This window comes from Loxodonta africana, chromosome 3 (genome assembly GCF_030014295.1).
Source record: "Loxodonta africana isolate mLoxAfr1 chromosome 3, mLoxAfr1.hap2, whole genome shotgun sequence".
NCBI lineage: Eukaryota > Metazoa > Chordata > Mammalia > Proboscidea > Elephantidae > Loxodonta > Loxodonta africana.
The window spans coordinates 92,264,167-92,282,530 of record NC_087344.1 but is presented as its reverse complement, the minus strand read 5'-3'; the positions used below and the strand labels follow the sequence as shown (position 1 = coordinate 92,282,530).

General features: G+C 42.3%; 1 protein-coding gene across 3 annotated transcripts in view; it reads right to left on the bottom strand.

Moving 5' to 3' along the window:
* Positions 1–18,343, bottom strand: part of TCEANC2 (transcription elongation factor A N-terminal and central domain containing 2) — a 66,317-nt gene extending 47,974 nt beyond the window's left edge. Inside the window, exons 1-2 of one of the 3 annotated variants that reach the window (XM_003411064.4) lie at positions 18,222–18,343; positions 17,165–17,310 (exon numbers count right to left, since the gene is read on the bottom strand). In XM_003411064.4, coding sequence (XP_003411112.1) covers positions 17,165–17,266 — 102 coding nt within the window. In that variant the 5' untranslated portion in view covers positions 17,267–17,310; positions 18,222–18,343. Of the gene's footprint in view, positions 1–13,350; positions 13,496–17,164; positions 17,311–17,897 lie in introns of those variants that run through there. The other 2 variants (XM_010591245.3, XM_064282007.1) reach the window with 2 other exon arrangements.
* Between the last annotated feature and the right edge of the window lie 21 nt (positions 18,344–18,364).

Genomic DNA, 18,364 nt, shown 5'->3' with positions numbered 1-18,364 from the left:
TCCTCACAATCATTGTTATGCTTAAACTCATTGTCACAGCCACTGTGTCAATCCATCTCGTTGAGGATCTTCCTCTTTTTCACTGACCCTCTACTTTACCAAGCATGACGTCCTTCTCCAGGGGCTGATCCCCCTGATGACATGTCCAAAGGATGTGAGACATAGTCTCACCATCCTTTCTTCTATGGAACATTCTGGTTATACTTCTTCCAAGACGGATTTGTTCGTTTTTCTGGCAGTCCATGGTATGTTCAATATTCTTAGCCAATACCACAATTTAAAGGTGTCAATTATTCTTCATCTCCTTTATTCACTGTCCAGCTTTCACACGTGTAGAAGACAACTGAAAACACCATGACTTGGGTCAGGTGCACATTAGTCTTCAGGGCGACATCTTTGCTTTTCAACACCTTAAAGAGGTCTTTTGCAGAAGATTTGCCCAATACAATACGTCTTTTGGTTTCCTGACTGCTGCTTCCATGGGCGTTGATTGTGGATCCAAGTAAAATGAAATCCTTGACAACGTCAATCTTTTCTCCGTTTATCACGATGTTGCTTATTGGTCCAGTTATTTTCTTTATGATGAGGCATAATCCATACTGAAGGCTGTGGTCTTTGATCTTCATCAGTAAGTGCTTCCAGTCCTCTTTACTTTCAGCAAGCAAGGTTGTGTCATCTGCATAACGCAGGTTGTTAATGATCTTCCTCCAATCCTGATGCCCCGTTCTTCAGAGGGTCCAGATTCTCGGATCATTTGCTTAGCATATTGATTGAATAGGTATGGTGAAAGGATACAACCCTGATGCACACCTTTCCTGACTTTAAACTACACAGTCTTATTTGCATAGACCCACCCAATTTTGTGGGAGTTACAAAGGCTATGGCCAAAAAAAGGCCATATTAAGTAATTCACTGCACCACATGCTTTAGCTAGCCTGTGGCTGCTTTATTTTGCTCCATTTGCCCATCCAATTTGAGAATATCTTTTAACAGGCATGTTGCATCAGTTTGTATTTATTATGATTACTGATATAACTGGACATACTTTTCTTTTTTTCTTATCTTCTATTTAACAGACTCTCTTTAGTCTTGTTTTTTTCTTTGATGGTTTGAAGTTATACATCCTATTACTGTCATTTTAGAGTTTAACCTTGGAATTTTAAGATGTACACTCAATGAAATCAATACCTGTATCGTTTTCATAAGATTCTACTTCAAAAACCCCTATTAGAAATGTACATGGCTTCTTTATCCTTCATGTCTGTTTTCTTTCATATTTCTATCTTTTCATTTCTCTGTGATGCATTTGGAGTGATTTCCTCAAATCTAGCTTCCAACTCACTATTCCCCTCTGTAGCTACAGCTGGTAGCTATTTAATGTGTTTCTGCTTCAACAAATGTATATTTTCATTGGACAAGTTCTCTTCCCCATTCTTCTTTCATACTATCCCATTCTTATGAGTTTCTATTCTTTCTGTGTCTCTGAACATTTTAAACACATTAAATATTAAGGTCTTGTTCAGACTGTCCCCATTTCTTTGGACACAAATTTCCATTACTTGCGCATTCTCCCTTCTGGTAATTCAATTTATTGTAGCATTTGTAATGTTCGACCCTGAGTTCATCTTTAATGGGAATAGTTTTCCATGGGAGTCATGAATACCTTAGGTTATGAAGTGTCTTAAAAGGGAAATTTCACGTTTGCCTTTGCCAAGGCCTTTGGATTTCCCTAATTCTGGACCAGATTTTATGTTAAATTTTTCAGCTTTGCATATAGCATAAACTTGAACTATGTGTATAACTACACATAGTAGTAAGTGCGTGGCTCTAATTTATTATAGTCAACTCTTTTTCCATCTAACACACCAAGAAGATTACAATCTTCATGCTGCTTCCTTGGAACAGTTGTAGAATTTTTCTAGTTCCTTTTTCACAAACACGGTAGCCTTGTCTTCACTCCGAGCTTGATGTGGAGGATCAGTTCCAATTTCCTACATCACACTGCCTGAGGCCTTATCGATTTGACCCCCTACTGGCCCTAAAGCCCCAGCCCCTAAGCATTATATCTGGTTGCCATATTCCTAGGACTATCCGGCTTCAGCTCCCACTTACAGCTCTGCCTTTGGGTTTCCTCTCTCTTCCTGACACCTGGGATCTCCCTTTTTTTTTTTTTTTTTGCGTTCAGGGTCAGCTCTGTATTTGAGACTTTTTACCCTGCATTCCTACACGGTAGGAATGGGTTAAGTGTTCCACATCAGAACATTCCAACATATACCAAAGTCCAAACTCTTTAACATGGCATAAAAGGCCTTCCATGCCTTGGCTCCTAACATCTTTTTTAGCCCCATCTTTTGCTTCAGATATGCCAAACTATCTGCAGCTTCCTAAAAATACCATGGCTTAAAGTACAATGGGAAAACAGAAAATAAAATATAATACAATAAACCACAGTATTTCACACCCTCTGCCTGGGATGCTCTTTTTTGTTTCAACCTATGACAACCACCTATTTACTATTTTTTTAGTTTGTATTGTGCTTTAAGTGAAAGTTTACAAACCAAGTCAGTCTCTTATAAAAAAAAAACTTATATACACCTTGCTATATACTCCCAGTTGCTCTCCCTCTAATTAGACAGCACACTCCTTCCCTCTACTCTCTATTTTTGTGTCCATTTGGCCAACTTCTGCCTCCTCTACCCTTTCATCTCTTCTCCAGACTGGAGCTGCCCACATGGTCTCATGTGTCTACTTGATCCAAGGAGGTCACTTTTCACCAGTATCATTTTCTAACCCATAGTCCAGTCCAATCCCTGTCTGAAGAGTTGGTATTTTTTTTTTTAATTTTTATTGTGCTTTAAGTGAAAGTTCACAAATCAAGTTGGACTCTCATATAAAAATTTATAAACACCTTGCTATATACTCCTAATTGCTCTCCCCCAAATAAGACACCACACTCCTTCCCTCCATTCTCTTTTCGTGTCCATTCAGCCAGCTTCTGACCCTCTCTGCCCTCCCATCTCCCCTCAGAAAGGAGCCGCCAACATAGTCTCACGTGTCTACTTTATCCAAAAAGCTCATTCTTCACCAGTATCATTGTCTATCCCATAGCCCAGTTCAATCCCTGTGTGAAGAGTTGGTTTGGGGAACGGTTTCTGTCTTGGGTTAACAGAAGGTCTGGGGACCATAACCTCCGGGGTCCTTCTAATCTCAGTCAGACCATTAAGTCTGGTCTTTTTATGAGAATTTGGAGTCCGCATCCCACTGCTCTCCTGCTCCCTCAGGGGTTCTCTGTTGTGTTCCCTGTCAGGGTAGTCATCGGTTGTAGCCGGGCACCATCTAGCTCTTCTGGTCTCAGGCTAATGTAGTCTCTGGTTCATGTGGCCCTTTCTGTCTCTTGGGCTCGTAATTACCTTGTGTCCTTGGTGTTCTTCATTCTTTTTTGCTTCAGGTGGGTTGAGACCAATTGATGCATCTTAGATGGCTGCTTCCTAGCGTTTAAGACCCCAGACGCCACTCTTCAAAGTGGGATGCAGAATGCTTTAATAGATTTTATTATGCCAATTGACTTAGATGTCCCCTGAAACCATGGTCCCCAGACTCCTGCCCCTGCTACGCTGGCCTTCGAAGCATTCAGTTTATTCAGGAAACTTCTTTGCTTTTGGTTTAGTCCAGTTGTGCTGACCTCTCCTGTATTGTGTGTTGTCTTTCCCTTCACCTAAAATAGTTCTTATCTACTACGTAATTAGTGAAAACCCCTCTCCCTCCCTCACTCTCCACTCTCGTAACCATCAAAGAATATTTTCGTCTCTGTTTAAACTATTTTTCAAGTTCTTATAATAGTGGTCTCATACAATATTTGTCCTTTTGCAACTAATTTCACTCAGCATAATGCCTTCCAGATTCCTCCATGTTATGAAATGTTTCACAGGTTCATCATTGTTCCTTATTGATCCATAGTATTCCATTGTGTGAATACACCACAGTTTATTTATCTGTTCATCCCTTGATGGGCACCTTGGTTGCTTCCATTTTTTTGCTATTGTAAACAGTGCTGCAGTGAACATGGGTGTGCATATATCTGTTTGTGTAAAGGCTCTTATTTCTTTAGGATACGTTCCAAGGAGCGGGGTTGCTGGATCATATGGTAGTTCTATTTCTAGCTTTTTAAGGAAGCACCAAATTGATTTCCAGAGTGGTTGTACCACTTTATATTCACATCAGCAGTGTCTAAGTGTTCTAGTCTCTCCACAACCTCTCCAACATTTATTATTTTGTGTTTTTTGGATTAATGCCAGCCTTGTTGGGGTGAGGTGGAATCTCACTGTAGTTTTGATTTGCATTTCTCTAATAGCTAATGATGCTGAGCACTTCCTCATATATCTGTTAGCTACCTGAATGTCTTCTTTAGTGAAGTGCCTGTTCATATCCTTTGCCCATTTTTAAATTGGGTTATTTGTCTATTTGTAGTTGAGTACTTGCAGTATCATGTAAATTTTAAAGATCAGATGCTGATCAGAAATGTCATAGCTAAAAACTTTTTCCCAGTCTGTAGGTAATCTTTTTACTCTTTTGATGAAGTCTTTGGATAAGCATACATGTTTGATTTTTAGGAGCTCCCAGTTATCTAATTTCTCTTCTGCATTGTTAGTAATGTTTTGTATACTGTTTTATGCCATGTATTAGGGTTCCTAATGTTGTCCCTATTTTTTCTTCCATGATCTTTATCGTTTTAGATTTTATATTTAGATCTTTGATCCATTTTGAGTTCCTTTTTGCGCATGGTGTGAGGTATGGGTCTTGTTTCACTTTTTTGCAGATGGATATCCAGTTATGCCAGCACCATTTGTTAAAGAGGCTGTCTTTTCCCCCATTTAACTGACTTTGGGCCTTTGTCAAATACCAGCTGCTCATATATGGATGGATTTATGTCTGCATTCTCAATTCTGTTCCATTGGTCTCTGTATCTGTTGTTGTACCAGTACCAGACTGTTCTGACTACTGTCACAGTATAATAGATTCTAAAATTAGGTAAAGTGAGGCTTCCCACTTTGTTCTTCTTTTTCAGTAATGCTTTACTTATCTGGGGCCTCTATTCCTTCCATATGAAATTGCTGATTTGTTTCTCCATCTCATTAAAAAATGTCATTGGAATCTGGATCAGAATTGCATTGTATCTATAGCTGGCTTTTGGCAGAATAGACATTTTTACAATGTTAAGTCTTCTTATCCATGAGCGAGGTATGTTTTTCCACTTATATAGGTCTCTTTTGGTTTCTTGCAGCACCTATTTATTTTTTAAGACCATCTTCCTTTCTTGCCTCTCTCCTCACCATTACATTTGACCACACTCCCTTTTGGGTCCCTATGTAACCTGTACAGATTTCTGGTACTGCATCTATGCTTTCTGCATATACTGATCTATAAGACTGTCTTCCCCCTAGACTATGTGCAACTTGAGGGCTAGAACAATTTCTTATTTATCTACCCCAGTGCACAGTAGGTATAATTGAACAAAGCTACTTCTACCCACAAGAGCCCAAGTACACAGCACAGTTTTCAAATCTGAAATTTTGGGGGCTGAAACAGGAAAGGTAGCACTCAACCCCAGGGCAGAAAAATTCCATACACATCAAATAAATATTTTCTTATTTCTGTCCAAATATAGACCCCCAAACAAGTACTTCAAGTTCTAATCTGAATTATTTAGAGAAACAAGGAAAACGGATACAAAATATTGGTGGCAAAGCTACAACAAGTAGTGGAATAGGTATTTCAGGAAAGATGTGCTCTCCAATATACCATCTACTCTTACAGTTGTGGATGGCTGAAATATCAGGCTTAATAAAACCAACTAGGGGAAACAACTCACTCATAAGTAATAAGGTAGGCACCATTCCACTGTTGGGGACAGGGGGCAACATATTGCCTAGTTAATCCTACAAATGAAGGAAAGGTTTATAGAACACTCTAATGTGCTAAATCTAAAAGAATTAGCATATTCTACAGTCTTTTGAAAATGAAGAGGACTTAAAGCCCTTACTGATGAAAATCAAAGACTACAGCCTTCAGTATAGATTACACTTCAACATAAAGAAAACAAAAATCCTTATAACTGGACCAATAAGCAATATCATGATAAATGGACAAAAGATTGAAGTTGTCAACGATTTCATTTTACTTGGATCTATAATCAATGCCCATGGAAGCAGTCAAGAAATCAAACAACATATTGCACTGGGCAAATCTGCTGCAAAACACTTTTTTAAAGTGTTAAAAAGCAAAGATATCACTTGAGGACTAAGGTGTAACTGACCCAAGCCATAGTATTTTCAATCACCTCACACACATGACAAAGTTGGACAATGAATAAGGAAGACCAAGAAGAATTGATGCCTTTGAATTATGGTGTGGGTGAAGAATACTGAATACACCACGGACTTCCAGAAGAACAAACAAATCTGTCTTGGAAGAAATACAACCAGAATGTTCATTAGAAGCAAGGATGCCAAGACTTCATCTCACATACTTTGAACATGTTATCAAGAGGGACCAGTCCCTGGAGAAGGACATCATGGTTGGTAAAGTAGAGGATCAGTGAAAAAGAGGAAGACCCTCAACAAGGTGGACTGACACAGTGGCTGCAACAATGGGCTCAAACATAGCAACGACTATGAGGGTGGCGCAGACCCAACAGTGTTTTGTTCAGTTGTGCATGGGATCGCTACGGGTCAGAACTGACTCAACAGCCTGACCTAACAACAACATAACAAGAATCTTTTAGTAAAAAAATACCTGCTGTTGCAACCAACAGAAGAAACTACTTCCCCTTAAGGGAGTAAAAAGAGATTAAGCAAGTTAACCTTTACCATTAAAATGTACCCTGTATAAGCTCTATTGAGCGTCGCTTTCAATGAGTGTGATAAGGGTATACCAAAATTACTTGTAATATACTGATAACAGAAGTACAATGGTTCTAATATTCTAAGATTTTATACCTCCTCTGCTTGGCATTTGGAAGCCTCTACTTTTTTTTTCTTACCCTATCGAGGGCAGAGAAACCCTGATGGCGTAGCAGTTAAGAGTTCAGCTACTAACCAAAAAAAAAGGTCAGCAGTTCAAATCCAGTAGGTGCTCCTTGGAAACTTTATGGGGGTAGTTCTACTCTGTCCTATAAGGTCTCTATGAGTCAGAATTAATTTGACGGCAGCGGGTTTGGTTTGGTTTGATAAAGGGCAGACTGTGGAGGCACAATGTCTAGTTCAAACCCCACCTCTGCCACTTATATCTACGTGACCTTGGGCTGGCTACTTAATCTTTCTGTGCTTAGAGTCTTCATCTATAAAAGGTAAATGAGAAAAGTATTAATTTTACAGAGCTGTTACTAGGATTTAAAGAATATCAGTAAAGTACTTAGCACAATGCCTGGCCCATAGAAGTGGGCTCAATAAATGTCAGTAGTCATTATTATCATTACCGTCATTCCCAGCTCTAGTTTTACTACACTAGCCTCTCCTTTTTTGTACATGAAAAGAGAAAATTATTTATTTAGTTTTCTCTACATGCCAAGCATAATGCTCAGCCCTTTCAACATGCGTTTATTTATTCAGTACTCATAACAACCCTGCAGGTTAGGCAGTGTTAGAGATTGTGATTCCTAACATTACTGATGAGGAAACTGAGGTTTGAATACATTCAGTTCAACAGATTCTTAGCACTCTAAGATTTAAAACGTGATGCTGGTGGGTGGAAATAAATCACTTGGCAGAAAGCGGAAACTAGCTAACTCACTAGAAGTCACATCTAACTCAATCTGTTTTTTAATTTGTCGTTGTGTACACGTGAAAGCAAACATGAAGTGTGCATGCAGAAACGAAACAACAGCAAGTACCACTTCTCAAATCATTATATGCCACTGCTTCCCTCTAACCAGCCAAATCTTCCCATTCCTTTAAGGTGCCCTGTCTCCATGCAGCCTTCTCTGGCCACTCTGACAAATACTGAGCTCTCTCCCCTCTTAACTTTTAATGAGTGGGCTGCCTCCAGGCACTTATTGGTGGAGCTACAGAGCTTTGGAACACTTGCTCCAACGGGGCAAATGCGTAGGCAGCACGACCCAAGGGGCCAAAAGGCCAAGCAACCAGAAGCAGAAGCCGAACAGACAAGGAATGGAGGAAGCAGAGCTGCCTCAGTCTTAAAGGATAGGGCCACAACTTCTGGGGTCTCAAAGGATGGGGCCACAGCCTCCTAGGTTTCAAAGAGTCAGGTCTTCATCAACTCGGTTCTAGAATGTGGGGCTGCCGTCCACAAGTACCAGCTAGATGGTGCCGGATCCACTGCCCAAATCTGAGGGGGTAGAGCTACCATGTCCAAGGGGCAGAAGAACAGGGCGTGCCAGGGCCAAGGGGGTAGGGTTGCCACTCAGATGATCTAGGAAAATGGGGCTGCCCAAATGTAAGGGAGCAGAGTTGCCATTCAGTGGGCCTGGAAGGCAGAGCTTAAGCCCAGAATCCAGAGAGTATGGCCAACATTCAGAGTCTGGAGGGCAGGGCCATTGCCTAAATGGTCTCAGAAAACAGGATTATTTTCAAGCCTTGAGAGCTAATGGAATGTGATCTGCTGACTTGCTTGGTGCCTGTTATCACTTCTTTCCCCTCAATTTCTCCCATTTGTAATGGAAATGTCTAGCTTGTGGCTGTTCCACAACTGTACTTTGGAAGCAGGTAACTTGTATTCTGTATTTCACAGATGAAGAGAAAGTTTTGGATTTCAGAGTTGGAGTTGATTTAGGACTTTTGATATAATACGATGGTGTGAATGTGTTTTACATATGGCAAGGACACGAATTTTGGGGGGCAAAAGGGTGGAATGTTATGGATTGAATCGTGTCCCCCAAAAAATATGTGTCAATTTGGCTAGTCCAAGATTCCAGGTATTGTGTTGTCCACCATTTTGTCATCCGATGTGATTTTCCTATATGTTGTAAATCCTACCTCTATGATGTTAATGAGGCGGGATTAGAGGCAGTTATGTTAATGAGGCAGGACTCAATCTACAAGACTAGGTTGTATCTTGAATCAATTTCTTTGAGCTACAAAAGAGAGAAGTAAGTAGAGACAGGGGGACCTCATACCACCAAGAAAGTAGTGCCAGTAGCAGAGCATGTCAGTGGACCCAGGGACCTGTGCTGAGAAGCTCCTAGACTAGGGGATGACTGATGACAAGGACCTTCCTCTAGGGCTGACAGAGAGAGAGAGCCTTCCCCTGGAGCTGGTACCCTGAATTTGGACTTCTAGCCTACTAGACCGTGAGAGAATAAACTTGTTTGTTTAAGTCACCTATTTGTTGTATTTGTGATAGCAGCATTAGTTAATTAAGACAGATCATATATGATTTTGTATCATTATTTGTTAATTTCTCATGATGCAATCACGTCTCTAAGACGGCAATTTCCATGAGGATTCATACTTGGATGTTAAATCTCTCAGGGTCCCTAACACAGTGCTGGGGTTAAAGTTTTTTCAAAATTGTATCTGTAGAATTGTTTCCTATCAAAATCCTATAACGGCATCCCAAAATAAGGATGATTCATTTATTTAATAAATTTCACCTACAATGTAGCAGGCACTATGTTAGGGTTTGGAGTAAAATCAGAACATGAGATACTGTGGTCCCAGTCTTCAGGAATTCATAGTGGATTGGGGAAAACTGCAGGTAGTCAGGTCATGACAATACAGTAAGGTAAGGGCTATGACAGATATTTGAACCAAGTGATAAGAGAGTAGTGAAGATGGGACGATTAACTGCCCCCATAGGACCCAGAAAGCATTTTGACATTTATTTATTTATTTAACAAATATTTATTGACCACTGTGATGGTTAATTTTATATGCCAACTTGGCTAGGCTATGATTCTCAGTGGTTTGGCCAGATACTGGACTGGTTCTTATTCTGTAATGTAATGAACTTACATGATGCGATCTGATGTCATCAAGCAATTAATTGAAAGAGGAGTTTCCTTGGGGGTGTGGTTTGCCTCCAGAATATAAATGGATATTTTGGCAGAGCATTCTCGCAATCACTTCTCTCTCTCTCTCTCTTCCTCCTTCTCTCTCTCAACCCTGCACTCTTTTCCTCCCATGACCTGCAGATTTTAGATTCATCAGCCCCCACAATATCATGAGCCAGAAGAAGTCTCCCGCCTGCCATCCAACCTACAGATTTGGGAATTACTGGCCCCCACAATTGCACAAGCCATTTCCTTGAAGTAAATCTCTACACATCTACATATATACACATCTCACTGGTTTTGCTCCTCTAGAGAACCCAACAAAGACAGCCACTTAACAAGGGCCAGGCACTGAGATAGATCCAAGGATAGGGACGTAAGCAAAATACTCAAGGTCCCCATCCTTATGGAACTTATAATCCAGAATTAACAGAAAAAGTTAAATGAGTAGGAAGTCATCCTGAAGAAAAGAGAAGGGCTTTCCAGGAAAAGGGATCAGCATCAAATCAAAGCCTGAGAGACATGAAAGAGAATAGCTTAACCAGAGAACAACAAAGAACAGTGTGGCTGGAATACATTCATGTGCACGGGGAGCAACAAGGGACAAGATGGTAAGGCTCAATGGGGCAGAACAAGAAGGGCCCATATGCCATGCCAAAGCTTTTAAAATTTTAATTCATTTGGTCATTCAGAAAATTTATTGCAGCCTTCTATATGGCAAGCCCTGTGCCAGGTACTAGGGACATGAAATCAATAAGATATAGTATTTCAAGAAGCTCATAGTATAGCAGAGCACAAGCATATAAACAATCATAATATAGCACAAATAAGTACAATGATAGAGGCATATTTAAGGTACAGTAAAGGCTCAGCCCTCTACATGGGGGAAAGAGGGTTAGTCAGGAAAGACCTCATAGCTGAGGAACTCTTTAATTAGGTCATGGTGGTTGAATAGGATTTTGTCAAGTAGATGATAATAATAACAGCAAACACTTGTACATTCCTCACTATATGCCAGGTTCTGTTCCAAGCTTTACATATATTGACTCATCAAACTTCATAACTACCTTATGAAACAGGTATTATCATTAATCCCCATTTTGTAGATAAGAAAAACAAAGACAGGTCACACAGGTAGTAAGTGGAAGAGCTGGGATTTTTACATAGGCAGTTTAGCTCCAGAGTCTGCGCTGTTAATTACTACACTGCATTGCCTCCAAGAAAGGGGGTAACCAACTAGATGGTGCCCAGCTACCAACACTGACTGCTCTGACAGGGATCACAATAGTGTGTCCCAAACAGAGCTGGAGAAAAATGTAGAACAAAATTCTAACGCACAAAAAAAAGACCACACTTACAGGTCTGACAGAGACTGGAGAAATCCCGAGGGTACGGCCCCCGGACACCTTATAGCTCAGTAATGAAGTCACTCCTGAGGTTCATTCACCCTTCAGCCAAAGATTAGGCAGGTCCATAAAACGGAACGAGACTAAATGGGCATACCAGCCCAAGGGCAAGGACGAGAAGGCACAAGGGACAAGAAAGCTGGTAATGGAGAACCCAAGGCCAAGAAGGGGAGAGAGCTGATATTTCGTGGGGCTGGCAACTAATGTCACAAAACAACATGTGTATTAATTAATAAGAAACTAGTTTGCTCTGTAAGCCTTCATCTAAAGTATAATGAAAAACAATTAAAAAAAGAAAGGGGGTAAGTGCATTCCAGGCAAACAGGACAGCAAGTAACACTGTACAGTGGTATGAAAGAGCACAAAAGCTCTGCAGGGCTGTAAGTAGTTGACACTGGACAGAGTGTAAATAAGCAGTAGTAGGGGACGAGGCAGGCAGGTGCCAGGTTACAAAAGGCCTCGGATACTATGAAAAGAAATGTGGTCTTTATCCCAAAGGTAACGAGAAGCCACTAAAGAATTGGGCAGGAAAATGACTGAGTGGTCTTTCATTTTGTTAGACCTATTTCTCTGATGTAAGTGTGAGGTAAGAACGATGGCAGTGGGGGCGGGAATGCTAAGGGCGGGGAGACAAGTAAACGGACCATGGCACTGTTCCAGGTGAGAAATAACGTGGTTCTGAACCTGAAGTGGGAAGAGTTGAGTACAGTCAAGAAGGAGCAGACTCAAGATATATTTAAGGAGACAGAATTGAATACAAGAGAGAAAAGAAATAAGAATGATGATTCCCAGGTTTCCAGTTCGTTACTTGGTATAAACTAAAAAAAAAAAAAAAAAACCAAACCCGTTGCCATCAAGTCAATTCCAGCTTGTAGCGACACTATATGCATGTAAAAGTAAGTGCAAGACTTTGGAAATCAATTTGGCGCTTAAAAAGTTAGAAATAGAACTACGATACAATCCAGCAATCCCACCCCCTGGAATATATCCTAGAGAAATAAGAGCCTTTACACGAACAGATATATGCACACCCATGTTTACTCCAGCACTGTTTATAATAGCAAAAACATGGAAGCAACCAAGGTGCCCATCAACGGATGAATGGATAAATCAATTATGGTATATTCACACAATGGAATACTATGCATCGATAAAGAACAGTGAGGAATCTGTGAAACATTTCATAACATGGAGGAACCTGGAAGGCATTATGCTGAGTGAAATTAGTCAGTTGCAAAAGGACAAATATCGTATAGGACCACTATTATAAGAACTTGAGAAATAGTTTAAACTGAGAAGAAAATATGCTTTTGTGCTTACGAGAAGGGGGAGGGAAGGGGTGTGGGAGAGGGGTATTCACTAATTAGATAGTAGATAAGAACTACTTTAGGTGAAGGGAAAGACAGCACATAATACAGGGGAGGTCAGCACAATTGGACTATACCAAAAGCAAAGAAGTTTCCTGAATAAACTGAATGCTTCAAAGGCCAGCGTAGCAGGGGCACGAGTCTGGGGACCATGGTTCAGGGGACCATGGTTCAGGGGACATCTAAGTCAACTGGTATAATAAAATCTATTAAGAAAGCATTCTGCATCCCACTTTGAAGAGTGGTGTCTGGGGTCTTAAACACTAGCAAGCAGCCATCTAAGATGCAACAATTGGTCTCAACCCACCTGGATCAAAAGAGAATCAAGAACACAAGGTGATTACGAGCCCAAGAGACAGAAAGGGCCACATAAACCAGTGACTACATCAGCCTGAGACCAGAAGAACTAGATGGTGCCTGGCTACAACCGATGACTGCCCTGACAGGGAACACAACAGAGAACCCCTGAGGGAGCAGGAGAGCAGTGGGATGCAGACCCCAAATTCTCATAAGACCAGACTTAATGGTCTAACTGAGACTAGAAGGACCCCGGTGGTCACAGCTCCCAGACCTTCTGTTGCCCCAAGACAGGAACCGTTCCCAAAGCCAACTCTTCAGACATGGATTGGACTGGACAATGGGTTGGAGAGGGATGCTGGTGAGGAGTGAGCTTCTTGGATCAGGCGGACACTTGAGACTATGCTGGCATCTTCTGCCTGGAGGGGAGATGAGAGGGTAGAGGGGCTTAGAAGCTGGTGAAATGGACACGAAAAGAGAAAGTGGAGGGAGAGAGCGGGCTGTCTCATCAGGGGGAGAGTGATTGGGAGTGTGTAGCAAGGTATATATGGGTTTTTGTGTGAGAGACTGACTTGATTTGTAAACTTTCACTTAAAGCACGATAAAAATTATTAAAAAAAAAAAAGTAAGTGCAAGAGAATAAGGAACAGCTTTAGAAGAAAAGATGATAAATTTAAGGTGAATGTTATTCTATATGGCTGTTGCTTATTGCAATTCCATAATTTTCAGATCACATAAGCTATTTTCACACAGTCATTCTCAAATGGGGTGCAAGTGGGGACACAGAGGGGAGTAAGGGCAGGTGGTGGTATATTAGAATCTGGAAGTTTGTGTGTGAGGGCATGTGTAGTTCAATAACCACGCTCCCTTCTTGCCTCCAGAGAGCCCAATACCACAATCCTGCCGACCACCATCCCTCACTAAGAATTACTGCTGTATATAATTACCCACGCATACTCTGACAAAGCAGATACTACTGAAAAACTTGAGCATGTTTCATGAGACCACAGAACTGGAAGGCTAGAAAACTTTAAAAATCAACTAGGGTTCAACACGTCTCAATGAAGGGCTGCTTGAAAACATGTAAGGGCATTTCTGGTTATCACAATGGGAGATGCTGAGGGCCAAGGATGCTGAACATCCTAAAACTCACAAAACCAAAAAAAAAAACCCAAACCTGTTGCCATCGAGTCGATTCTGACTCACAGTGACCCTATAGGACAAAGCAGAACTGTCCCATAGGGTTTCCAAGGAGTGGCTAGTACATTCAAACTGCCAACCTTTTGGTTAGCAGCCAAGCTCTTAACCACTGCACCACCAGGGTCCACTACAACTCACAGGACAGCTCCAAATGCTGAAGAATTACCTTGCCCCAAATGACAACAGTGCCCCCTTGAAGAAACACTGATGTAGTTCAACATTCTATTTTATAAATGAGGAAACTGAGGTCCCAGAAAAGGGAATGACTTGCTAAAGATCAACTCACAGCTTCTGTTTATACTCTCCCTCACTGCTTTCTAATCTGGATCCGGCATGCTTGTGGGACACCCAGAAGTCCAGCTGAGTAAATAAATCAAATACTCAGGACACCCCCTTGCTATCACAGTCCTTTAAACATTTTCTCTAGCCCCAGATTCGCGCTCACCCTCAGAGATCCTGGCAGGAGGTGCAAGTTTGGTAGTCATCAGCACAGAAAGCCTTGAGATGGATAAGGCTGCCCTGGCCAAGGCCAAATACATGAAATGTGACAGAGTTCTGGGGAGTACAAACATTAGAGGGCTAGTGGAGAAAAAGGAAGCAATAAAGGAAACTACAAGAAAAAGTCAGAGATTTAAGAGGAGAGGTTCAAGGAGAAAATGGGACTAAAATTACTAAGTTTTTTTAAGTCAAATAATAATTCTACCATTTACTGGATACCTATATTCACAGATTGGTTGGGTGTCTACCCTGTATCTATTCCTTGCCTCTTTCTGGCTAACAGAAATCAGATTGAGTTCCAGGTAGCAAAGAGTCCATTAAAATAGCCTCTTTCGCCTTTACACGAACAGATATATGCACACCCATGTTTACTCCAGCACTGTTTATAATAGCAAAAAGGTGTAAGCAACTAAGGTGCCCATCAATGTATGAATGGATAAATTATAGTATATTCACACAATGGAATACTATGCATCGATAAAGAACAGTAAGGAATCTGTGAAACATTTCATAACATGGAGGAACCTGGAAGGCATTATGCTCAATGAAATTAGTCAGTTGCAAAAGGACAAATATCGTATAGGACCACTATTATAATAACTTGAGAAATAGTTTAAACTGAGAAGAAAACATTCTTTTGTGGTTACGAGAGGGGGGAGGGAGGGAGGGGGTACTCACTAATTAGATAGTAGATAAGAACTACTTTAGGTGAAGGGAAAGACAACACACAACACAGGGAAGTCAGCACAACGGGACTAAACCAAAAGCAAAGAAATTTCCTGAATAAACTGAATGCTTCGAAGGCCAGCGTAGCAGGGGCAGGGGTCTGGGGACCACGGTTTCAGGGGACATCTAAGTCAACTGGCATAATAAAATCTATTAAGAAAGCATTCTGCATCCCACTTTGAGGAGTGGCGTCTGGGGTCTTAAACGCTAGGAAGCAGCCATCTAAGATGCATCAATGAGTCTCATCCCACCTGGATCAAAAGAGAATCAAGAACGCCAAGGACACAAGGTAATTACGAGCCCAAGAGACAGAAAGGGCCACATGAACCAGAGACTACATCAGCCTGAGACCAGAACTAGATGGTGCCCGGCTACAATCAATGACTACCCTGACAGGGAACACAACAGAGAACCCCTGAGGAAGCAGGAGAGCAGTGGGATGCAGATCCCAAATTCTCATAAGACCAGACTTAATGGTCTGAGACTAGAAGGACCCTGGTGGTCATGGCCCCCAGATCCTCTGTTGCCCCATGACAGGAACCATTCCCAAAGCCAAATCTTCAGACATGGATTGGACTGGACAATGGGTTGGAGAGGGATGCTGGTGAGGAGTAAGCTTCCTGGATCAGGTGGACACTTGAGGCTATGTTGGCATCGCCTGCCTGGAGGGGAGATGAGAGGGTGCAGGGGCTTAGAAGCTGGCAAAATCACACAAAAAGAGAGAGTGGAGGGAGAGAGTGGGCTGTCTTATTAGGGGGAGAGTAATTGGGAGTACGTAGCAAAGTGTATATAAGTTTTTGTGTGAGAGACTGAGTTGATTTGTAAACTTTCACTTAAGGCACAACTATTAAAAAAAAAAAAGAGCCTCTTCCTCTTTCTCAGTCTGAGTAGTAGCTGTGGAGGCCATGTGACACAGTTCTGGCCAATAAGCTATAAGAGTATAGTGTCCTTACCCAGCCGTTACTGAGTTTGTACAGGGTACACAGAACCATATTTGGTACGTAAAAAAACAAAAAGTTGCCATCCAGTCAACTATGACTCATGGTGATTCTACGTGCATCAGAGTAGAACTGTGTTCTGCAGGGTTTTCAATTGCTGATTTTTCAGAAACGGATTGCCAGGCCTTTCTTCTGAGGTGCCTTTGGGTGGACTCAAACCTCCAACCTTTCAGTTAGCAGCTGAGTGTATTAACCGTTTGCACTACCCAGGGTAGTTTAATATTCCTGACAAGAAAATTTTGCAAGGGAAGAGCCTGCCTTACCAGCTAGCAAATCCATTGCCATCGAGTCAATTCCTACTCACAGTGACCTTAGAGGATAGCGTAGAACTGCCCCACAGCGTTTCCAAGGAGAAGCTGGTAGATCCAAACTGCTAACCTTTTGGTCAGCTGCCAAGCTCTTAACCACTGTGCCACCAGGGCTTTTCACCAGCTAGCAAAACATACCATAAAGCCAGAATAATTAGAAGAGTGTAGGAGAGGTGTAGAAGTTAATAAATAATAGAACTGTGTACAGGGCATGGCGGAAACATAAAAAGTGGTTTGGTACTCTCTGGGGAGGGGGTATAGCAAGAAATAATTCAAGGGTCTTCTAAGAATAGAATCCCTCAGCACCACCTTGCTATCACCATTTTGTGCACATTTCTCTACCCAGATCCCGTCTCACCTTCAGAGATTCAATCGTGGCCTGCTTGTACATTTTTGCTGCAGGATCTTTCTTCTGAGGGCTATTCTGGACTCGAGGCGTTCTTACGACGAATTTATCCATTGCTAGGGGGATTCCAACTACCTTCACTTGCTTCCAGTGTGTTTCTGTTCAAGAAAGAGGACAGTTTCTAAAATTTTACCAAGACTGCTGTGATACACTGCTTCCATGACATGGACAATTAGGTTCTATACACTCAGGAAGCATTCCTGAATTATGAGGACTCTTGGGTAGGATTTTCTTCTCGAAAAAAGATGTTCCTAAGAACTAAAATTGTATACAATAATCGGCGTACTTCCTGAGGTAGGAGGCTCCCCAGCTTCCAGAAGTGCACGTTGTGAAGGGGATTCTAATATTAGGCGAGGCGTTGAACCTCATCACTTTTAAAGCGTATTCCAACTCGGGTTAGTTGTGGCAGGATTAGGGTTCCACTGGTCTCAATGAAGCCCTCTTAATTACCCCACCACAACCACAACCCAAAGGGTTCTCCTAGTAACCAATAACCACCCCGAGGCCTCAGCTGGTTCCTCACAACAAACAACCATCTGCAAGAACAAATGCTCGGTCGTCAGAGAACCGTAACTACGCGTGTCGTGCTCTGGATCCCCTGGCAATCAGAAACCCATTCGCCTTTGCGTTCAGCACTCATGAGCCCAGGAAGGGATACCTAACAACTGTCTGAAGTGAGACCCACCAGGAAAAGCAGCCCTGCGTCAGCTGGGCACTTATGAAGCGCACCCTCCCTCCAAGCATCCAAATTGGCGTCGCCGGCGCCGAAACTAAAGAGACGTTCCCTCCCCGAGCGGAGAGGCTCCACCGATCGCGAGAGCGCCTGAGAGCGCAGCTAACTACACTCCCCAGAATGCACTGCGAAGGAGCGGGCGGGGGGCCGCAGGGCGGCTGTAGTTTTCCGAGACCAACTTTCCCGGCGGCCCCGTGCGCCTCCCGGCCGTGGAGAACTACACGCCCCACCTCGTCCCGCGGAGAGAAGGAGTCAGGGGGCGCCGTTTCCGCTCACATTCGCGATGGTTGGATCCTTCTCCTTACGCCAGCCTAGGAGGAGTTCGTAGCCGCAGAGCTGGGGTCGGAGGCGGCAGTTTCGCACCGGTCTAGGCGGAGCTGAGGGGACGGCGGGGGCGGAAGCGGCGGCCCGCGGGGCGG